General features: G+C 42.4%; 1 protein-coding gene and 1 long non-coding RNA gene across 2 annotated transcripts in view; both read right to left on the reverse strand.

The window, feature by feature from the left end:
• Window positions 1–24785, reverse strand: part of LOC113465291 (fatty acid synthase-like) — a 40369-nt gene that overhangs the window by 6659 nt on the left and 8925 nt on the right. Inside the window, 23 exon segments of the mRNA XM_026824389.1 lie at window positions 939–1181; window positions 2159–2352; window positions 2760–2886; window positions 3412–3662; window positions 3878–4139; window positions 4279–4365; window positions 4731–4945; window positions 5983–6048; window positions 6359–6434; window positions 7080–7171; window positions 7375–7494; window positions 7899–8126; window positions 8425–8629; window positions 8686–8763; window positions 8820–8897; window positions 8956–9050; window positions 10055–10212; window positions 10823–10885; window positions 11646–11894; window positions 12763–12799; window positions 19807–19978; window positions 20009–20107; window positions 23918–24196. Coding sequence (XP_026680190.1) covers window positions 939–1181; window positions 2159–2352; window positions 2760–2886; window positions 3412–3662; window positions 3878–4139; window positions 4279–4365; window positions 4731–4945; window positions 5983–6048; window positions 6359–6434; window positions 7080–7171; window positions 7375–7494; window positions 7899–8126; window positions 8425–8629; window positions 8686–8763; window positions 8820–8897; window positions 8956–9050; window positions 10055–10212; window positions 10823–10885; window positions 11646–11894; window positions 12763–12799; window positions 19807–19978; window positions 20009–20107; window positions 23918–24196 — 3474 coding nt within the window.
• On the reverse strand, window positions 8961–10040 carry LOC103510309. The gene is made up of 2 exons (XR_003391826.1): window positions 9951–10040; window positions 8961–9050 (listed from the first exon to the last, which is right to left on the reverse strand). It is a non-coding gene; the product is annotated as an uncharacterized LOC103510309 (long non-coding RNA).

A 24785-nucleotide genomic window follows, 5' to 3' on the forward strand; every position in this document is an offset into this window, starting at 1 on the left:
CAGGCCTAATACTTACAACAGCGAGATGACACCTAGATTCGTAGAAGCTTAACGCATCCTTTAGGGCTATTTGCCCCCACACCTAAGCCTCGGAGTGGGCTTTTCGTGTATTGAGTTAAACGTTTCAACTATGTATTCTGGAAAACCCTGTAAACAGTTCCTGCATTCGGCATAGCAGTAGGTAGGGTTCGAGCAGTGTACATAGCCACGACAGTGTATAGTACATACTTATACATAGTACATACTTATACGTACATAGACAACGACAGATATGGAGATCTACAATCAGGGTAAGATATGTACTTATGACAAATTACTCGGAGAAAAGTCCCTGTACTCCCGCAGAAGTAGTAGTGTTCCATAAGACAAAAATGTGTGTCCTTTTCCCCCCAAGAGATTTGATAGAACTACTGTAACTAAGAAGGTCTTATAATCCCGAAATCGAAGAGGAGGACCGCGGTCTCGCGGGATATGTCGGACGGTCTGAGTGTGAATGGCAGGCATAAGGACTGTAGCCTGTAGCACATTCGAAGCGTAGTGGTGCGACTTTTAGTAGCGCGAATTCGCAAAATGGCGCCCAAAAATCCAAACCTATGAAAATGACAGAGAGCTTTCACACTCTAGGACTTCTAGGAGAACTAAGTCGCGCGACTCCGCTTCCAATAAGGGGCAGGCCTAATACTTAAAACAACGCGATGACACCTAGATTCGTAGAAGCTTAACGCATCCTTTAGGGCTGTTTGCCCCCACACCTAAGCCTCGGAGTGGGCTTTTCGTGTATTGAGTTAAACGTTTCAACTATGTATTCTGGAAAACCCTGTAAACAGTTCCTACATTCGACATCGCAGTAGGTAGGGTTCGAGCAGTGTACATAGCCACGACAGTGTATAGTACATACTTATACGTACATAGACAACGACAGATTAGGTTTCACTCACCGCACTTAGTCCATAATCGTCTCCCAGCGTGACATAGTTGTCCTGAGCTCTCACTAGCTGTATGTCTCCACTGAGCTTACTGCTTGGCTTGTACTTATCACCCAGGACTAGCTTCTGGTAGAAGCTCTCGGCGGCTTTGGCGACATCCTGGGTCGGATAGGGGACGCCGCTGGCCTTCAGGATCTCGGCGGTCTTCTCCAGACGGGCCTGGTAGCTGCCCAACGACTGTAGCTCCTTCTGAGTCTGAAATAGAAGGATAGAGTGGATTAGAAAAGCGATGGGTGCGCGACCGAGATGAAACTCGCGCGCACGACCAAAAAGACAGCTACAGAAAACAATGCTACTGACCACCGCATACGCGAACGAGCGGTGCGGCGGGCCTCGGCCCCGGCCGGTTGAAGTCAATATTCTAAAATACACTCATAGCCCCTGAATGGGGTCAACGAACTACGCCGGGTGTGATAAGGGCTTAAGCCTAGGTACTGATCCGTCATCCCGCGCGAAAAGTGTTCTACAAGACGTGGAAGAATTGCAATTGAAAGCTATGGTTAAGAATGTATTGAGATGAAATAATGACTAATACTCTTCCCTTGGGTAATAGATGTGGAAGAATTGCAATTGAAAGCTATTTTAATGGTTAAGAATGTATTGAGATGAAATAATGATTAATACTCTTCCCTTGGGTGTGTACTCTTCACATTATTTCATCTAAATTCACATGGAACTGCACAAAGTTACTGAGTTCTCCATCAAAAGGTTAGGAATGTTTTCAATCATACGTGCCTTCTCAATGAGATTGAGAGGTACAAGCGTACAAGGAAGAAAATCAGAACAATTTTATGGGAAAATGGGGCCCACTTGTAGATTTGAGAGTACCTTAATTTTAAAATGTCATTATTTCAAACAGGCTGGCTGGGGGACGTTAAACAGAGAGTAGACCAGCTTAGTCTGTGTGGGGGACTTTAAACAGGGAATAGACCAGCCAGAATTTCCCTTGCTAAAGAAATAGCAAAGGTTGAGTGTGAAGGGCATCCACTCGTTCAATTTGTAGCCAAAACCAAAAATGTCAGCCCAAAGCAATCACCCTAGGGCTGATTGAGAGGCTGACGAAATACGCCGACCGCGTTCTTACCTTGGAATCTTGGAGCATAGATAGCCCTTTGAAGAACTGCTAGCTAGCTTGCCAAACGTGAGGCCTCTCTAACTTCTCATGAGTTCACGTGACGTGGCGTGACACTTACCTTGTTAACACCAGTGGCGGCCTCAGTAGACACAGCAGGGGCGGAATCACCTCCAGATCCCAGCTCAATCAGCTTGCCAAACGTGAGGCCTCTGATCTCCTGGGCACTCAGCACTATGTCGTAGTTACGCTCCAGGGTTTGCTTGATCTCCGCGCCCATCAGTGAGTCCATGCCTGATGCGAGAAAATAACATGTTAACGATTAGTAATTTCTTACAATTTCACCAACCTCAGTGGCGTAGGGGTTACCTACTCGATTGAAGACTCGGTGACTTTGTGGAAAGTCCATTTTAACTATTGGGTTACCTAAATGGAAAACAAATGCTCTTTCACTTTTTGCAACTTCACTCACAAAAAGCGAATTAGTACCTATTCGTTTTCCATATAACCCAATAGTTTCGTGGTTAGCACGGTGGACTCTGGATCTGAAGGCTGGTGGTTTAAGTTTAAGTAATGTTTCGAGCAAAATTTCCGGTGATCAGTTTGTTTCAATAGGTTTAAATCGTTACCCCTCCTCTTTCACGTTATTATTTAACGTCTCTCTTTTTCCCTGTTGTTCCTGCAAGGACAAGGACCCTTACCCAGATCCGCTAGTGACGAGGCTCCATTGATATTCTTGGTGTTCTTGATGCCCAGAATGTTCGCCACGGCATCTGGTAGAGATATTTGGGTACCAGCAGACGCTCCCTTCCTCTTCACTGCGACCACCTGTAATACAATGTAACATAATGTTAGTAACCACCTGTAACAATGTTTCCAACACTTGGAACACAACGTAACGCATGTCACAATATAACACATGTTAGTCACCAAATATGATATTGTTATAAATGTCGGAATATTTGACCATTAAAAAAAAAAAGTTATACAACACATGTTATCAAACACCAGTCTTCTTCTTCTTCTTCTTCTTCTTCTTCTTCTTCTTCTTCTTCTTCTTCGCTTTTTCCCGTGTACAGACAGGGTCGACGTTTTTCGTCAGCCTCTCAATCAGCCCTAACTAGGGTGATTGCCTTGGGCTGACATCTTGTTTTAGCTAAAAAAATTTACGAGTATGGATACCCTTCGCACTCAACCTTTGCCATTTCTTTAGCAAGGGAAATTCAGGCTGGTATATCCCCTGTTTAACGTCGCCCAGCCAGTTAACAAACACCAGTAACACGACGTAACAAATGAAAAGGAAGGACAGGATAAGAGAAAGCCAGCCGTTCTGAGACCGACCCTTTTTCTTACCATAGAGGCGAGTACAGGGTGGGGCTGTTGCAGGAACGTATCTATCGTGGCCAGGCACGAGTTCATACGTTGGGGCAGTGTGCCGCCTACTTCCGTGTCGTTGTCGCCGGCCATGGAGTCCATAATGAGACCGACGTCGCCGATGGCGCCCCACTGGATGGCGGCCCCTGGAAGGCCAAGCCGCTGACGGGCCTCGCAGATACGCTCCATGGCGGAGTTGGCCAGACCGTAGTTGGTTTGACCCGCGTTACCTGAAGGGAGAGAGATAATGTCAGCCCAAAGCAATCACCCTAGGGCTGATTGAGAGGCTGACGAAATACGCCGACCGCGTTCTTACCTTGGAATCTTGGAGCAGTCGACGCTATGTATAGCCTGCTGTGGGAGTAAAGGGAATTTTCAGTCCTATGCGAGCAGTCTAATCATCCGGATACCAACCACGCGCAACGTTGCTCAACTTTAGTGTTACTTACCTTGGAATAGTCGACGCTCGCGTTGAACTGTTGGATGAAGAACGCAAACGCGTCTGCCTCACTCGCCTCCTGTCCGGTTTGTCTAGCCTTGTAGCTGCCGGTGTGCGACGCGATATAAGAATGACTGCCGTCCAACAGGACCAGGTGAACCTTCTCGTTGGCCTTCTCCAGTTGGAGCGCCATTTCGACGGCGATGCAGGCGCCGAACGAGTAGCCGACCAGTGTGAACGGGCCCGCCTTCTGAACTGACTTGATGTTCTGTGCGGGGAGAAGAATTATAATGATGATTTTTTTTTTTTTTTTTCATTTTCTTTCTTTCATAGTCTTTCATTTTCTTTCTTTCTTTCATTTTCTTTACACTATGTCGGCCAAAAGGCCATTGTGGGAGGCCACTCACCTGGATGTAGTAGCTGGCCAAATCCTCGGCCGACGAGAGCGGCGCTGTGGCCGTACACTGCAGACCGTACACGGGGGCCTTCAGATCCTTAGCCAGCAATCAATTTCCATCTTTCAAGAATCCTTTTACACTGGTAATGCCGCCACTGGTCGCTACTCGCAGTAGCTACTCGCTTGTCCTCACGAGGCTGAGTGCACCCCGAACTCCAAGCACAGAGCCGAAAAAACTTGGACCCCACTGGAAATCGAACCCGGGACCTCCGACGTAAAAGCCTAGTGTGATACCCACTCGGGCACGGAGGTTGCTATGTGTTTCTACCTTTAGTAATGCTATGACAGCCACAAACGTTGTGAAGAAGCTCTGCTTCACCACAAAGAGATTTGATAGAAAAAAAAATGGACCGATTGCAATACTTTCATTACTAGTATAGCTCGCTATACTGTAGTAATAGAATGTAAAAACACCCAGGGACTCGAACCCGGGACCTTCCACTTACCATCCGGTTTGGTAGAATCTGCCGTGGATATAAACACCTGAACCTTGTTTTCCTTCCATCTGCGGATACACAGAGACTGGTATCCTGATTTAACTCCACTACGGGAGGTGAGCACGATCTTCTTGGCACCTCGGAATATCAGCCAGTTGGCTAGCTCCAGACCGAATCCACCTGGAATAGAATAGAAACGTTAGAATAGAATAGAAATGTTAGAATAGAATAGAATAAAATAGAAATTTTAGAACAGAATACTCCTTGTTTATCCTGGTCTGAACAGGATTGAAAAGTAGTCTAAAACACCCCGCAATGCCAAAATAGTCTAAACAAGGACTCGTAAGTTTGAAAGAATTATAACACATACCTACCTACCTAAAAAAAAAAAAAAAAAAAGGAAGAAAAACCGTGAGTTTAAAAAAATTATAAAACAAACCTACCTCCCTAAAAAAAAAAAAAAAAAAGGAAGAAGAAGAAGAAGAAGTAAAAAACGCCACGAATGAAATCCAAGGAGCACTCCTTGTTTGCAAATTTCCTCGTCTTCCTTAGTATTCAAGGATTATGCTTTGCTATGGAATATTGCTCCTTAGTGGGTATCCGAGCTTTGTACTAGGAAAAAACTTTTACTTTTACGTAAACCTATCTTATACTATAAAATCAAGATCCATTCACTCATTCACATTTTACACACTGATCGCTCTATCTCCTGAACCACAACACCTAGAAAGCTGAAATTTGGTAGGAATATTCCTTTTATGGTCTAGTGTGCGATAAGAAAGGATTTTGCGAAACTCTAAACCGATCCTGAGATATGATCAATTTTTGATCGCTAAAATCTTCATAAGAAATACACAGAGTGCAGAGACTGCGGGAGAGAAATGTTCCGCTCTCGACCAACATTTTGAGTTTCGTTTATGTTTTTAGTTTGATAACTATGTAGTTGATAGGGAGCGCGCAGCGGGACCGTATATTTTATTATTTTCTACAAGTTCGGCCATGCCTTTTCTACAAGTTTGGCCATGCCTCGGGATGAACTAGCGGGATTCCGACGAATGAAATCCCAGGAGCACTACTTGTTTGCAAATTTCCTCGTCTTCCTTAGTATTCAAGGATTATGCTTTGCTATGGATTATTGCCCCTTAGTGGGTATCCGAGCTTTGTACTAGGAAAAAACTTTTACTTTTACGTAAACCTATATCATCATATGTACTTACCAAGTCCTCCTACTAACACATAGGACTTCTCCGGATTAGAAATAAAGTATGTAGAAAGAATTCTTGCTGGTGTTGAAAAAAGTCCAAGAGGGTACCTATAGAGAGAACAAGGTTGAAATGGTACGGACATATGCAACGGATGGGAAATGTCAGGATACCTAAACAAATGTTCAACCTCGAGTTGAATGGCCGCAGAAGAAGAGGAAGACCGCGATTGCGGTGGAAGGATATGCAGACGTGACTAAATACACCATAGACTTTACTACTTAACAGTCTGAGGTGTCTGAAATCTGTTTGAGGTATGGGGAACGGCTTCATTAAATAGTTTCAAGGTAAAAAATTACTGCACAAACACTTCATTTGTTCAATGACCTACCTTCATCCTCATCACTGCTCTCCATGGCGATTCTCTTCACCTTCTTCCTTTCCTGCTCGTTCAACTCCTCCTCCTCCTGTCAGATAACCAAACAATACAAATTAATAAAAACATTATCCGTGGCTGAGTGTATATCACACTACACTTACACACTTGAGGTCCTGGGTTTGATTCCTAGTGGGGTTGAGGTTTTTTTGGCTTAATGCTTGGAGACTGCACTTCTATGCCTTTTCCTGTGTTCATACAGGATCAGCGTTTTTTGTCAGCCCTCAATTGCTTTCGGGCTGACAATTGGTATTGGCAACAAAATTTTTCGAGTGGGTGCCCTTTGAACTCAACCTTAGTTCCTGTCAGATAAAACCAAACAATACAAATTAATAAAAACATTATCCGTGGCTGAGTGTATATCACACTGCACTTGCACACTTGAGGTGCTGGGTTTGATTCCTAGTGGGGTTGAGGTTTTTTTGGCTTAATGCTTGGAGACTGCACTTCTATGCCTTTTTCTGTGTTCATACAGGATTGGGGTTTTTTGTCAGCCCTCAATTGCTTTTGTGCTGACATTTGGTATTGGCAACAAAATTTTTCGAACGGATGCCCTTTGAACTCAACCTTAGCTGTCAGCAAGGGAAATAACAGTAATGTGAGTGTGACCCAAAATGAATCACATTATAGACAATGTGTTCTTAAAATTAAAGAAGTGTTGGAAACATGAACCTACCTCACTCTCCTCAGCTTCACTGTCGATGAAGTCAGCCATGTCTGTTTGGGTGATAGGGCGTGGATACGAACCTGGGTCTTGTTCTTGCAGATCTGAAACCGAGAACCGGGGGGGGGGAGAGGAATTAGTCAAGTTCGCTACTAGATTGATGAGGCTGGGGGACGTTAAACATTATCTGGCTAGGGAACGTTTAACAGAGAGTTAGACTAGTGTCTAGCTGTGGGACTATAAACAGGGAGGAGAACAGCTAACCCTAACCAGCCTAGCTAGCTGGCAGTTCTTCAAAGGGTAAGACCGACGTCGCCGATGGCGCCCCACTGGATGGCGGCCCCTGGGAGGCCAAGTCGCTGACGGGCCTCGCAGATACGCTCCATGGCGGAGTTGGCCAGACCGTAGTTGGTTTGACCCGCGTTACCTGAAGGGAGAGAGATAAAGGAAGGGTGATTTAGTAAAAATGTTGTTTACAAATGTCTAAAATATTGACCATTAAGCCATTTTCCTACGTTAGCAAAAATGAATGAACTTAAATTGTGAAGAAGTTCTCAGCCTTACAAATAAATTGTGATTGAAATTTTTATATTAGATTACTTAGAAAAAAAAAAGCCAGCCTAGTTAGCTTAGTTGGTAGCGCGTCTGCCTTGTAAGCGCTAGGCCACGAGTTCGATTTCCGCCGGGGCGGGTTCTCGGAACGACTGGCTTTTTCCTATCCTGCCTTTCTTTTCTCATCGCTTTCGGGACGATTAGACCTTAGCAGTTACAGTTCCTTTTGTCCAACTTCTTTAAATAAAGAGCGCGTCCAGATTTTCTAAAATATCTCACCTCGTCCACACGACACGGATGAGAAGGCGATGAAGTAGTCCAGTTCTGGACACAGCTTCCGGGACGCCAGGTCGATATTTTTGGTGGCGGTCACCTTGGGCTTACATACGGCGTCAAAGTCCGCCTCTGTCTGGTTCTCGAGGAACGCATCGCGTAGGACGGCGGCCAAGTTGAAAATGCCGCCGATCGGGCCCAGTTTGGCGGACTCCTTGAGCAGCTGTTCCGCACCTGAGGGGAAGAGAAAAGGAGTTTATAGAAGTAAAACAAAGTAGTTTTTTTTTTTTTGCATTGGGGGTGTTAAAAAAAGCTCAAGGGATATACATCCCATTTTACCGTTTTACCCAAACACAAAAAGCTCAATCAGAGGCTTAGGTGTAGGGGCTGGACAGCCCTAAAGGATGGGCCAAGCTATGTATACCTACTTATTGGAATTTTAATCATTCAATGTAAATCCCCTATTGTAATTATCTTTTCTTAGAAGCTTTTTCATAATATTATCAGCTTAGGAAAAGATCTCTTACGATTTACTCACCAAGTGGCGTATTGTTGGACAAATCCAGTTTGCCCACCTCCAGGAATCGTCCGGCCTTGGCCAAACACCGCACGGTGGCAAACAGCATCTCCCCAGCGAGCGAGTTCAGAACGAGATCCACACCACGGCCCTGGGTCTCGCGAAGAATGTGCTGCTCGAACGAGGTATCACGAGAATTGGCGAAGTTCTTGTCCGTAAGCTAGAAGGAAAGAGACACAAAGATATTAGTTGTAATACTTAGTCATAGAGTATTACACCACGGTCCTGGGTCTCACGAAGAATGTGCTGCTCGAACGAGGTATCACGAGAATTGGCGAAGTTCTTGTCCGTAAGCTAGAAGGAAAGAGACACAAAGATATTAGTTGTAATACTTAGTCATAGAGTATTACACCACGGTCCTGGGTCTCACGAAGAATGTGCTGCTCGAACGAGGTATCACGAGAATTGGCGAAGTTCTTGTCCGTAAGCTAGAAGGAAAGAGACACAAAGATATTAGTTGTCGATTCCCTCGTTCATACACTTGACGACTTCTTGCTTGTCGGGCGAGTCGCATCCTGCATCCATCAGGGCGTCGAGCAGAATACCGTGGAACGTGGTGTTCTTCAGGAATACAGACATACCTGGAGAGGACCATATTATTAGTATACTATATGTGTAGTCTAAACTACTTCTAGCGAGTCGCATCCTGCATCCATCAGAATACCGTGGAACGTGGTGTTCCTCAGGAATACAGACATACCTGGCGAGGAGGGAGGAAGAGAAAAGTTTAGACTAGATTTCTCAGAAAAAAAAAAAAAAGAAATGTCCAGAAATTTCATTAAAACGAAATTCGACCAAGAAAAGTCCCTTTTAGGGGTTTTTTAACGTGTGGTCTGTGTCGTAGCATGCCCATCCCGTAGTATGTCCCTCATCAGATGGGCCAGAAGAGACACAATAATTCCCATTTAGGTGCTGGGTTAACATAAGAACACCAGAAAATAGGAGCCTAGATAGTGTTTCTGGGCGTCCAAGGGGTTTTAAACCCCAATCCTTAAAACACCGTCAGATAGGTGAAAATGAGCCTTTTTTTACTGTTTAAATTGTTTTAAAGTTTAGTTATACTATGTTATTAAACCCATAAAATAAATGAGACCTTGTTCAGACTGCTGGGGTAAAGGGACTTTTTAGTCTCATTCGAGCAGGATAAACAAGATATAAATTCTATTCCATTCCATTTTTTCAACTCCATTTACGATTTACAATAATTCCCATTTAGGTGCTGGGTTAACATGAAAACTCCAGAAAGTAGGAGCCCAGATAGTGTGTCTGGGCGTCCAAGGGGTTTTAAACCCCAATCCTTAAACCAGCGTCAGATAGGTGAAAATGAGCCTTTTTTTACTGTTATATTAAACCCATAAAATAAACGAGACCTTGTTTAGACTGCTGGAGTAAAGGGACTTTTTAGTCTCATTCGAGCAGGATAAACAAGATATAAATTCTATTCCATTCCATTTTTTCAACTCCATTTACGATTTACTCACCAAGTGGCGTATTGTTGGACAAATCCAGTTTGCCCACCTCCAGGAATCGTCCGGCCTTGGCCAAACACCGCACGGTGGCAAACCATATGTAATTATGTACTTACCTAGTCCTCCTACTAACACATAGGACTTCTCCGGATTCATGTAAGTCCTGGGAATACCAGGAACCAGTCTGGTAGATGGTGTGGCTATCTTGGCTTTGGGTTCTTCGTCACGGATCTTGAGGACGACTTTACCGATGTGTTTGCCGGAGGCCATGAATCTGAAATAGATACCAGGTAAGTTGTTGAGACTAGTCATTCTTGTAGGTTGTAGCTGCACCGAAGGGGGTTGATGGTCTCTAGCCAAAAGTACTTGGCCCGTCCCGAACCGCAGTCAACCATCATGAGGTAACCTCCAGCTAGCCAGGCTGGTTAGAGTTTAGCTGCTCTGATCCCTATTTGTAGTCCTACAGGAAGACACGGGTCAACTTCCTGTTTAAGGAGCAATGGTTAGATGTGTGTTCGACCACATTTTGTCAAATTTCGACCGCTTTTTGGCAGTTTTCAGCTGTACTGACTAAACGGTTAGAGATATTCAAAAGGATAAGGAAAGTCGTGTGATGTTCACACCAGATTCTTTTCATCTTCCTACCTCCACTCACCTGAACGCTTGTTGGACTTATCGTTTGGAAAAAAAATCGTGTCGTGAGTAGTGTGAACACTCTCATTTAAATTACATTGCCTCTACAGAATATTCGGGAAAAAATAGGATGAAACTCACAAGGTGTGAACAGTCTTTTACAGTTTCATCTTTTAAACCTAATTACCAATTACCTATTTATTTACGCCATTGCCTATTTAAAAGCAAAAATCCAATTTTCGCTTGCTCACCTGAACGCTTGTTCTACTTGCTGGTCGGAGAACACCGTCGCATGCAAAGGTTGAACCGCGCCGCTGGCGATTCCCTCACAATAGAGACATATGTAAAAGAGGACAAATCCAAACAGCATCAACATAGCCGACCCGTACCCTTGGACGGAACGACTCAAGATTTGATGATGATGTGTTTAATTCTATGTATTTTATTGAATACTTATTCCTACTGTTACTGATAAGTTTTTACCTGTTTTGCTTGTGCTAGAATAAGTACTGTTTATACCGATATCAATTAGATACACCGCTTACGCGGCGTAGCAGGACTTTCGGCTTTTCTTTGGATCGTCTTTAGGAAGCGATTTATGAGCTTTGAATCTTTTTCGTAAGACCTATGGTCGGTTCAACGTGCTATCGCCGCACCGCTGACTGACCAAAGTATTTCACTTACTTGTAGAAGCTCAGAGGTCCTTCAATCCATTTCAGAGACGCCAAATCTCCCGGGGTGAGGGCGTTAATATAGGCGTGTTCTATTTGTAATACTATTCACAGAGCATTACTACTATTCACACAGTATTACACTTGTAATACTATTCACACAGTATTACACTTGTAATACTAGTCACAGAGTATTACACTTGTAATACTAGTCACAGAGTATACCACTTGTAATACTATTCACAGAGTATTTCACTTACTTGTAGAAGCTCAGAGGTCCTTCAATCCACTTCAGAGACGCCAAATCTCCCCGGGTGAGGGCGTTAATATAGGCGTGTTCTATTTGTAATACTATTCACAGAGTATTACACTTGTAATACTATTCACAGAGTATTACACTTACTTGTAGAAGCTCAGAGGTCCTTCAATCCACTTCAGAGACGCCAAATCTCCCCGGGTGAGGGCGTTAATATAGGCGTGTTCGACTTGTAGGGTGGCATTGTCCGGTGTGGTATCGAGCAGGATGTGTCTCATACTGCCCCAGGTTCCCGCACGGTACACGTTGTACAGTAGGTCCTTGGCGAGGAGAGGGGCGTAAGTAGGGGAACTCGGGGAGAACGGGGGCTGCTTGGCATCCGTGATGAATACACATCTGTGGGGGGCAGAAAAATCAGAATATAAGTACAAAGGGTTTATGGCTATAAAAAAGAACGGAGGCCGCATTATATTTATTTTTAACTCAGCTTACATAGCCGCCTTTGCCAGCGGCCTGATTGCCTTTTATGTATTAACGAAACGAAGTAGACTGACCCTGCCAGCGGCCGAAGGTCGCATTTATACTTAACAACTTACCAAAAGCAGCGGCCGGAGACCGCAATATATTTATTATTTACAAGTACTACATAGCTAGCTTTGCCAGCGGCCGACAGCCGCATTAAATTTATTTTTTACTAAGCTAGGGCTAGGCCTAGTATCTCGCGGTTACGTACCTGGCTCCCAGACCGCCGGGTTCCTGTTTGACACAGTCCATCCTGATTCCATAAAGAACTTGCATATCGGTAAAAAAAAGTGGGGTTTTCTTAGATAAAACTTGTGAAGAGCCTGGTTAGTTAGTTTGGAGGGTAGAGCGCCTGCCTTGTTGGTACTTTACATTAATGAAATGAATGTAATAGGCTTTGCCAGCGGCCGAAGGCCGCATTTATTTCTCACAATATGTTGTCAAAAACAGTGGCCGAAAGCCGCATTATATTTATTTTTAGCTCAGCTTACATAGCCGGCTTTGCCAGCGGCCGCAGGCCGCATTGCCTTATATGCATTAACGAAACGAAGTAGACTGACCCTGCCAGCGGCCGAAGGTCGCATTTATGCTTAACAACAGATTACCAAAAGCAGCGGCCGGAGGCCGAAATATATTTATTATTTACATGTACTACATAGCTAGCTTTGCCAGCGGCCGACAGCCGCATTATATTTATTTTTTACTAAGCTAGGGCTAGGCCTAGTATCTCGCGGTTACGTACCTGGCTCCCAGACCGCCGGGTTCCTGTTTGACACAGTGATTTGTCTCCACGCCCCCCAGTTTGAGAACCTCTGCGTTAGAGAATTGTCGCGTTAGAGCCCGTTTCCACTTATCGTTCGGGAAAAAATCGTGTCGTGTGTAGCGGGAACACTCTCATTTAAATTACATTGGCTACCAGGACATTCGGGGGAACAAGCTGGGCCCGTCCCTCCGGGAATTTTTTAGCCCGTAGTTTATTCGATCGTGATCAGAGAAAATCAGTACCTATGTACCTACCTCCTGATATGATACCCACTCGGCCACGGAGGATGCGTGGATCTATTTATAATATCTATATAAACTACTCGTAGGTGTTATACCGTTAGAGCAGTGGTTCTCAAACTTTTTTGCATGGCGCCCCTTTGGGCATATTCTCATTTTTTCACGCCCCCCCCTACCTTACCCAACCCCTCGGTATATTATTTTTACCTATGGTCCTGGTAAATATACCTTTAATTTGATATATAGGTCGACCAGGTTTGGATAAGTCCTTCTATGGGAACAGACAGACAGAAACACAGACGACACCAAAGCGAATACAATAGTCCGTCCCTTATACCTTTTTATTACTATTGTAATAATAAAGGAAGGACGGACCAAAAAGTGAAAATCGGATGAACTCTAGACAAGAGGCAACAGGCTCTTACAAACATACGAATTTAAAACTCACTTCTTTCGTGCTAAAATAGGGTAGGTACACCAAAAGGTGCCAGGACTAAAACAACTCAAAAATAGGGTAAGTGGTTACATTGCCTACAAGGGCATTCGGGGAAAAAAGTGAAAATCGGATGAACTCTAGACAAGAGGCAACAGGCTCTTACAAACAGACAAATTTAAAACTCACTTCTTTCGTGCTAAAATAGGGTAGGTACACCAAAAGGTGCCAGGACTAAAACAACTCAAAAATAGGGTAAGTGGTTTCCACTTATCGTTCGGGAAAAAAATCGTGTCGTGTGTAGCGGGAACACTCTCATTTAAATTACATTGGCTACAGGACATTCGGGGAAAAAAGTGAAAATCGGATGAACTCTAGACAATAGGGAACGGGCTCTTACAAACAGACAAATTTAAAACTCACTTCCTTCGTGATAAAGTAGGGTAGGTACACCAAAAGGTGCCAGGACTATAACAACTCAAAAATAGGGTAAGTGCACTTACCAGGTGCCAGCTTGCACTCGAGGATGGACCGGCCTCTCCAGTAGGCACACAGTATGGTACATCTAAATCATAATTTATTTGTGGATTATCAGACATTTGTGGATATCAGATTCACTAAAAATTGTACGTTACTATCAAATCATGGATTTATGTATTCGTGTTAAAGCAGAGCCTTTTCACGACTTTAGTGGATATCACAGCATTACTAAGTGCCACCTATGCAATCAATTTCCATATTTCAATAATCTTTTTACACTAGTAATGCCGCCACTGGTCGCTACTCCATTAATGTAGCTACTCAATTGGCCTCTTTTTTTTCGTCGGTGGGATTCAAACCCAGAACCTTCTGCCTGACAATCTAAAATCTTACCAGTTCCATCGAAGATGTTTATGAGGAATTTGACGCTCCCTTCTTTAGGCAAATTGTAGCTCGCAAGAAGTTAACATTCTTAATAGGTACACATTTTCAATCGAAAAAGTGCATTTTTATTTTTTATTATTATTTTTTTTTTATTATTATTTTTTTTTTTTAACTTTCCATGAAAAAGAAAATGATTTTAAAATTTACGGGAACTTCTGCAAAATTTGATTAAGTAGCGTTAAGTCACGGGTTCGATTCCGCCCCCGGGAAGGATTTTATCCTGAACAGATAAGATTCGTTCTCGGAACGGCTGGCTTTCTCCTATCCTGTCTTTCTTCTCTCTTCGATTTCGGGACTATAAGACCTAAGCAATTACAGTTCCTCTATCAATCATGATCTTATCATGAAAAATGTATTTTTTGATGTTAAATAAAACTGTTTTTTTTTTTTTTTTTTTTTTTTTAACGAACTTTGAAAATGATTTTAAAATTTACGGGAACCTCAGCAAAATTTGATTAAGTAGCGTTAAGTCACCGGCTCGATTTCGCCCCCAGGAAGGATTTTATCCTGAACAGATAAGGTTCGGTATCGAAACGGCTGGCTTTCTCCTATCCTGTCCTTCTTCTCTCTTCGATTTCGGGACTATAAGACCTAAGCAATTACAGTTTCCTCTATCAATCATGATCTGAGCGTGAAAAATGTATTTTTTGATGTTAAATAAAACTGTATTTTTTTTATGTTAAACGAACTTTTTTTAAAAACAAAAAAGTATCGAAAAATAGAAAGTAAAAAAATTGAATAGGAATTTTTACTTACAAAAAAAAAAAAAAAAAAAACGGCCGGATTATAACCTGGCGAGGGGAGAGAAAAGAGGATAATTTAGACCAGGGTTGTCCAAACTGTGTCACGCGAGTTCCTTTTGCGACCCGCGAAACATACATTAAAAAATGAAGAAAAAAAAGTAAGAGGTAAAATTTACATTTTAAAAAAATAATACCTAATAAAAATAAATAAACCCACTTTATTGCACCAACTCAGTTCCCCCTATTCTACTGTACAAATTTTGAGGTCTACTATTGTATTTTGAAGTCTTATATTCTTTTTAAGTTGTAAGAGAGGTCTTCTTTTTCTCGCCTCTTCCCGTGTACAGACGGTGTCGGCGTTGGACTGACGTTTGGTTTTGGCTACAAATTCGAGTGGATGCCCTTCGCACTCAACCTTTGCTATTTTTTCGGCAAGGGAAATTTCAGGCTAGTATCCTTGTTGTTGTAAAGTCCCCCAGCCAGAATTTCCTGGAGAAATTAAATCTCTTTTTTCTTACCTGAATCTACAATAGCCTCGTATGTACACTCGAGCAACATTCTAAGCTGGGGATCCATCACATCTGCCTGTTTCGAGTGAACGTAACCTTGCGAGGGGAGAGAAAAGAGGGTAATTTAGACCAGGGTTGTCCAAACTGTGACACGCGAGTTCCTTTTGCGACCCGCGAAACATACATTAAAAAATGAAGAAAAAAAAGTAAGAGGTAAAATTTCCATGTTTTAAAAAATAATACCTAATAAAAATAAATAAACCCACTTTACCGCACCAACTCAGTCCCCGCTATTCTACTGTACAAATTTTGAGGTCTACTATTGGATTTTGAAGTCTTATATTCTTTGTAAGAGAGGTCTTCTTTTTCTCGCCTTTTCCCGTGTACAGACCGGGTCGGCGTTGGGCTGACGTTTGGTTTTGGCTACAAATTCGAGTGGATGTCCTCCGCAACTCAACCTTTGCTATTTTTTCGGCAAGGGAAATTTCAGGCTGGTATCCTTCTTGTTTAAAGTCCCCCAGCCAGAATTTCCTGGAGAAATTAAATCTCTTTTTCTTCGTGAGGCACATGCCAGACGCACGTGTTAATGTAAAATCATGTACAATAAAAAAATATATCTTATCTTATCTTATCTCATCTTATCTCATCTTATCTTATCTTACCTGAATCTACAATAGCCTCGTATGTACACTCGAGCAACATTCTAAGCTGGGGATCCATCACATCTGCCTGTTTCGAGTGAACCACCTGAATCTACAATAGCCTCGTATGTACACTCGAGTAACATTCTAAGCTGGGGATCCATCACATCTGCCTGTTTCGAGTGAACGCCGAAAAACTGAGCGTCGAACGAGGCCAAATCTTTGATCTTGCCAGTCCTCTTTGGTAGTCCATGAAGACCTGAAAGGGAAAGAATAAACCAATTGAAGACTTTCAATCAGGGATCACCTGTTTATTTATTTTGTCTGGTTGCTCCTCTCCCGAGAGATGGTATGCAATAATCGATGCAAGTTTTGTAGAACTATAATGATAGTGACCAGTGTTTTTTTTTTTACCCTGTCTGCCCAAACTGCTATCGCCGGGCCTTGAAGGAACCTAGAAGAACCCTCACTAGGATCACCTAACCTACATATGTGTAACACCTTTCCTGATGCTTCATACTGTTAGAAATTTGGTTGACATGCGATTATATTGATATATCTTTTTCTCGGAGTTTCGACCTCAGATTTGGATTTTTCACTACTTTTTACGTAGGAATTCACCATTTATTAATAATTTTTACCCCTTTGCAACCATTTATTAATAATTTTTACCCCTTTGCAACTCCTCCATTGCTTAGACTGCTGGGGTAAAAAGACTTTTCAGTCTCATTCTGGTAGTATGAACATGGTATATTCTATTGGATTTCGAAGCTTACCTTCCACTGACTGCTACAAGGCGAGGTACATTGTCTTGAATAGCGGGGGTTTTAGGCTTGGGGTTAGATTTGAGTAGAATGTGAGCGTTGGCACCTCCGAAACCGAAAGAGTTGATGGCGGCGTAGCCTCCGTTCCATGGCCACTTCTTATTCACCACCTGCAAAATTCAAAATAGAATGGTGAGTTCTTTCATTGGAAAAAAAGGGAAAAAAACGCCTAAGAACATGTATGTATGTTGCAAATGTCGGGATCTTTGACCATTAGGCCATTTTTCCGAACGCCTAAGAACAAAAAAGGACCATCTGATATGGTTATTGGTAAACGGTCAGGTAAAGTCAGTAAGTAAATCTTCTTCTCCACCTTTTCCGAAAAAACGCCTTTTTGGTGATTTCTATGGGCTGACATTTGGTTTTGGCTACAAAATTTTCACAAGTGGATGCCCTAGGTACTCACAACCTTTGCTATTTCTTTAGCAAGGGAAATTTCAGTCTGCTATCCTTCCTGTTTTATTCTATTTATTATATGTCTGGTCGCTCCTCTCCCGTGAGATGGTATGCAATATACAATTATCCATGCGACCTTTGGAGAACTAGTATTTTTCCCTTATCTGCCAAAACTATGTACTACCCCCGGGCCTTGATGGAACCTAGAAGCACCCTCACTGGGATCTCCTAACCTATGTGTAACACCTCTCTTGATGCTTCATGCTGTTAGAATTTGGTTGATATACCTATCTATGTTGATAATTTTATTATACCTTTTGTTTTGTGTATATCGCCTTTATCCATTTGGAAACCGACGGAGCACGTCGTAACAACTTTAGTTCTAATCCGACAATTCATCAAGTAAGACCCCCCTTTATCTCTCTAAATTCAAGTTCCACCTAAGTTCAACGACCCTTACTCAAAGAATAATTTTCCAAAATCGGGCGTCCCTTACAGTCCTGTGCCCTTCTCCCCTTAGCTAGCCTTACATCTTTTTTGTAAGAGGTTTGATAGAGGGAACTCTTCAAATTATTCTTTTTTCCAAGAGGTTTGATAGAGGGATCTCTTCAAATTATTCTTTTTTCCAAGAGGTTTGATAGAGGGAACTGTAACTACTAAGGTCTTATCGTCCCGAAGAGAGAAGACAGGATAGGACGTACCCGCAGGCCATCTGGTTTCATCGTCCGTAATCAGGTCGATGCCGTCGAACAGTTGCTGTCGAAACTCGTCGATGTTCTGCGACTGGGGCAGTCGTCCGGAGAACCCCGTGATGACAATTTCGTCGTCCAAATTCCATGGGCCGTTCCCTTGGCCGCCATTTTGAGTCGAATCCTTGCCTATGACGTCACGATGTACCTTGGGGGAGAAGGAGAATTATTGGTTAGGTTTACATTAGACATCTCATTACAAATTTCATCAGTAAATGGGTTTCTTCAAATTAAATTGATCCCAAGGGCAAGGCAATGCCTAAACCCTTGACAAATGGAGTTTCACCACCTGCAAATTTCAAAATAGAATGGTGAGTTTTTTCATTGAAAAAAAGAAAAAAAAACGCCCAAGAACAAAAGAGGAGCATCTCGCCTGGTAAACAGGAGGGCGTGGGTTCAATCCCAGCCGAGGTATGGAATTTTATCCTCAATATAACTTGAGAATTTGACCACAATCAAGGCATGTGATGTGTTCCAATCCACTCGACCCCAATGTATGTATTGACATCTTATGTATTGACATTATTGCTTACTGTTATATGCTATTCGGATACTTTGTTGACTCTTATCCGACTCGAGACCCAACACAATCAGCAGCAACAACATCAACACAGTAGTCAGTTTCCTTGAAACACCACCGGGAATTGAACCCGGGACCTCCGGCGTGCAAGCCTATCAAACTCACCTGAACTTCAGGAAAGCGGGCAGGCATTTTGACAGGTGTAGACCGCGGCTTAGCTTCTATATCTCACTGCCTCCTTATGCTATCACTGGGAGGACGTAGCTCTTATATACAAATCCGCGGCGATCAATCGCGGTAAACTTCAAGTTTGGGGTAAATTGGGGTCACGTTTGGTGTAAATTGGGGTCAGTTGGGGGTTATTTCGTCAAATTTGGGGTAAACTGGGGTCAGTTGAGAGTGATTCCGGGTGTCCAAATTTCTTTCCTTCCGCAGGCAGAACAAATTTGGGATCTCGACTGATCTACTGCGTGCAGGCGCCTGAAATTTCGTCAAATTTGGGGTCAGTTAAGAGTGATTCCGGGTGTCCAAATTTCTTTCCTTCCGCAGGCAGAACAAATTTGGGATCTCGACTGATCTACTGCGTGCAGGCGCCTGACAACAGAAGAGAAAACAGACAAGGTGACGTTAGTAGTGCATATTATCCTGTTGATCTTTTGTTTAGTACTAGGACTTACGTAAATAAAATTAAAATTGGAATTACCTTACTTATAATTTACAATTTAAATTCATGGTAGTCCAATTACGTAAACATGTACATTATTTTGCTATTATATCATTATTTATTTTATTTTTTTCAACTACCTATGTACAACAGTGCTTTATTTATTGGTGAAAATGTTCAAGTTGGGGTCTCCCGTCTCAATCAGTGTTGATAAAATTCCATACTTCGGCGGGGATTGAACCCGCGCCCTCCTGATTACAAGATGAGCGTCTTAACCACTACACCACCGAGACAGAAATACTGTCCCGGAACCTCTTTAGACGTTGTTCTAGGCCTCTAGGGCACTATTTAGTATGGGGATCTGGAATGAATTGACACAGTTCATGAGTCCAATCAGTCCGGTCAACTCTTCACCCTGGCACACCAGATAGAACTTCTGCGGCTCTGCCTCCGCCTTCTTCATGATGGCCTTCAGGTCTTCCACCCACTTGAAGTTCTTCTCGGTGACGTTCACCACAACCGGAGCCGCCCCGGTGGACACTGGCTCGGCCCACTAATAGAACTTTTGCGGCTCTGCCTCCGCCTTCTTCATGACTGCCTTCAGGTCTTCCACCCACTTGAAGTTCTTCTCGGTGACGTTCACCACAACCGGAGCCGCCCCGGTGGACACTGGCTCGGCCAACTGAAATAGAAATAGATTGGTTTGATTATTATTGCTTTTATTTTCAGTGATATGATCATGAGATGATTATATTGGAAAGAGAGTGAGCAGAATAGAAGTGGTAGGACGCAAAGCAAGAGGCAGAGATAGAAATAGATTAGTTTAATTATTATTGCCTTTATTTTCAGTGATATGATCATGAGATGATTATATTGGAAAGAGAGTGAGCAGAATAGAAGTGGTAGGACGCAAAGCAAGAGGCAGACCGAAAAAAAAATGGAGAATTGCGTGAATAGACATACCTTAGAGAGAAGGCTTTATCAAAAGATGATGTTCATAACCTACCTCGGTGGTGTAGTGGTCAAGGCGCTCGCCTGGTAAACAGGAGGGCGTGGGTTCAATCCCAGCCGAGGTATGGAATACGCCGTGTAGCTTGGCAAACGTTTTCCATACCAGAACCTGACGAGAAGAAAGAATAGGATTAAAAATCTGCTGTGAACATCACACGACTTTCCTTATCCGATTTGGTGGATTCCACAATCCGCCGAAATGCGCCCAATTTTGTACCCTTGTCACATTTGAGGACCACATACTTAGTGATGGGTAAATACCCGGGTACTTATTTTTGGGGTAAATACCCTGGGTATTTACCCGGGTAAATACCCAATTTTTATAAATCGACTTTCGGCTTTTCTTTGGATCGTCTTTAGGAAGCGATTTATTTGAATCTTTTTCGTAAGACCTATGGTCGGTTCAACGTGCTATCACCGCACCGCTGATTTTTCAAAGTATTTCAGAAGCTCAGACTGCTCAGAGGTCCTTCAATCCACTTCAGAGACGCCAAATCTCCCCGAGTGAGGGCGTTAATATAGGCGTGTTCTATTCACACAGTATTACACTTGTCATACTATTCACAGAGTATTACACTTGTAATACTAGTCACAGAGTATTACACTTGTCATACTATTCACAGAGTATTACACTTGTAATACTAGTCACAGAGTATTACACTTGTCATACTATTCACAGAGTATTACACTTGTAATACTATTCACAGAGTATTACACTTGAAATACTATTCACAGAGTATTACACTTGTAATACTAGTCACAGAGTATTACTAGTCACAGAGTATACCACTTGTAATACTATTTACAGAGTATTACACTTGTAATACTATTCACAGAGTATTACACTTACTTGTAGAAGCTCAGAGGTCCTTCAATCCACTTCAGAGACGCCAAATCTCCCCGGGTGAGGGCGTTAATATAGGCGTGTTCTATTTGTAATACTATTCACAGAGTATTACACTTGTAATACTAGTCACAGAGTATTACACTTGTCATACTATTCACAGAGTATTACACTTGTAATACTAGTCACAGAGTATTACACTTGTCATACTATTCACAGAGTATTACACTTGTAATACTAGTCACAGAGTATTACACTTGTCATACTATTCACAGAGTATTACACTTGTAATACTAGTCACAGAGTATTACACTTGTCATACTATTCACAGAGTATTACACTTGTAATACTAGTCACAGAGTATTACACTTGTCATACTATTCACAGAGTATTACACTTGTAATACTAGTCACAGAGTATTACACTTGTCATACTATTCACAGAGTATTACACTTGTAATACTAGTCACAGAGTATTACACTTGTCATACTATTCACAGAGTATTACACTTGTAATACTAGTCACAGAGTATTACACTTGTCATACTATTCACAGAGTATTACACTTGTAATACTAGTCACAGAGTATTACACTTGTCATACTATTCACAGAGTATTACACTTGTAATACTAGTCACAGAGTATTACACTTGTCATACTATTCACAGAGTATTACACTTGTAATACTAGTCACAGAGTATTACACTTGTCATACTATTCACAGAGTATTACACTTGTAATACTAGTCACAGAGTATTACACTTGTCATACTATTCACAGAGTATTACACTTGTAATACTAGTCACAGAGTATTACACTTGTCATACTATTCACAGAGTATTACACTTGTAATACTAGTCACAGAGTATTACACTTGTCATACTATTCACAGAGTATTACACTTGTAATACTAGTCACAGAGTATTACACTTGTCATACTATTCACAGAGTATTACACTTGTAATACTAGTCACAGAGTATTACACTTGTCATACTATTCACAGAGTATTACACTTGTAATACTAGTCACAGAGTATTACACTTGTCATACTATTCACAGAGTATTACACTTGTAATACTAGTCACAGAGTATTACACTTGTCATACTATTCACAGAGTATTACAGTCATAGAGTATTACACCACGGCCCTGGGTCTCGCGAAGAATGTGCTGCTCGAACGAGGTATCACGAGAATTCGCGAAGTTTTTGTAAGCTGTAGGAAAACAAGACATAAAATAGAAATAATAATAATAATAATAATAATAATAATAATAATAATAATACACAAGACGGCTAGAGAGAGACTAGAGACTATCATTTCGGTTGTAAAAATCGGCTGCGGCGCTGAAAATTTGCGGTTCGACCGAGATGCATTTCCGAAGGGTTGTAGACCACAAAAAACATCAAAACTTTAAAAACTCTTAAAAAAAAAAAAGAAATCACCTGCGGCGCTGAAGAATTTACCTTTTTGAGAAACCGGATTTCTGAAGATTGTAGAAAATCCTACAAAAGCCGCAGTGAGCACCAAAGTTGTGATGTAATAAAAAAACACAAAAGAAACGGCATTTATTTATTTTCTTATTAGGGATCATCGAATACTAAGCATTTTATTTAATTCTTACACTCGTATTTATGAACAAGAATGATTGTTCTTAGATCAGTCTCAAGTCAAAATTGACCAATCAAATGCCTTGAGACTATTAAGGATAGCCACTTACTATAAAGTAGACTTGACAGGCGGACTTTTCAGCCGTACCTGATAGTGATAGTGTGTGTGCTCATCAGGGTATCAGGTAGACCTGACAGGCGGACCTGATCAGGTGTCCCGAACCTGGCTGGCCTAAGAGATGGTAAAAGCTGACTCTGACTCACCTTTCTGACTAGTACAAAGGTGCGTCTCTCCGTCAGCAATTTGCTGACGACGGCCACACCGGGCAGTTTTTATGTCCTTTATTTTCACGTCCATACAATCGTAAGAATGGCACACACTGCCCATCTATCCGGGAACAAACAGAGTTCTTAAGGATAGCCACTTACTATAAAGTAGACTTGACAGGCGGACTTTTCAGCCGTACCTGATAGTGTGTGTGCTCATCAGGGTATCAGGTAGTGTCAGGTGGACCTGATCAGGTGTCCCGAACCTGGCTGGCCTAAGAGTTGGTAAAGCTGACTCTGACTCACCTTTCTGACTAGTACAAAGGTGCGTCTCTCGGTCAGCAATTTGCTGACGACGGCCACACCGGGCAGTTTGCTGACTAGACTCTCGTCGGCGGGAATGCTCTCTTCGCCTTCGCTGATAATAACATATATGTACCTTAAATTTGTTACCGACATTCTATAGAATACCTAGTCATTCTACGAAATGCCTAGCGTTCTTAGGCAAAGTGTATAATGAAATCGATGGTGATATGACACATAATTTGCCTCGGCATTTCAAGAAATACCTATGATTTGCCTAGGCATTTCATGAAATACCTATATTTTGCTGACTCACCTTTCTGACTAGTACAAAGGTGCGTCTCTCCGTCAGCAATTTGCTGACGACGGCCACACCGGGCAGTTTGCTGACTAGACAGACCTGATCAGGTGTCCCGAACCTGGCTGGCCTAAGAGATGGTAAAGCTGACTCTGACTCACCTTTCTGACTAGTACAAAGGTGCGTCTCTCCGTCAGCAATTTGCTGACGACGGCCACACCGGGCAGTTTGCTGACTAGACTCTCGTCGGCCGGAATACTCTCCTCGCTGATAACGAAAGCGCCCGGCTTGACGGAGTCGAGGGCGTGTCTGAGTTTGGTGTCGGAGGTTAGGAGGTCGGACCCGATCACCAGATGGAGGTCGGAGGCCAGAGGCCCCGCGCTGATGTCCTTGGCCGAGGTCTTGATGCCTGGAAGGAGGGGGAGGGATCGAAGGAAGTGAGTTTAAGTTTTATCAAACTTATTTTTGTAAGTTTCAGTGGCGTAGCGTCCATGTAGGGCGTGTATGGCGGCCATACACTCAAAATTTACTCAAATACCCTTAAATATTGACTTTAAATATATCAAACTTATTTTTGTAAGTTTTATAGAACTTATTTTTATTTTTTATTATTTTAAAGATGTCTCGCTGGGGGACCTTAAAGAGGAAGTACACCAGCTCGTCCTGGCTGGGGTACTGTAAAAACAGGGAGTAGACAAGCCTGAAATTTTGAAATTTCCCTCCCTAACGAAATAGCAAAGGATGAAGGACATCCATCCACCGGTAAAAAAAAAAAAAAAAAGGCGAGAAGTTTATGTCCTTTATTTTCACGTCCATACAATCGTAAGAATGGCACACACTGCCCATCTATCCGGGAACAAACAGAGTTCTTAAGGATAGAGAGAAAGAAAAAGATAATGAATATAACAACTTCACCAAAGAAAAAACAAGCTGGGTCCGTCCCTCCGGGATTTTTTTAGCCTTTAGTTTATTCGATCGTGATTAAAGAAAATCAGTACCTATGTACCTACCTAATTTGTTTAATATTCA

This window comes from Diaphorina citri, unplaced genomic scaffold (assembly GCF_000475195.1).
Source record: "Diaphorina citri unplaced genomic scaffold, Diaci psyllid genome assembly version 1.1 scaffold581, whole genome shotgun sequence".
In the NCBI taxonomy this organism is placed as follows: Eukaryota; Metazoa; Arthropoda; class Insecta; order Hemiptera; family Psyllidae; genus Diaphorina; species Diaphorina citri.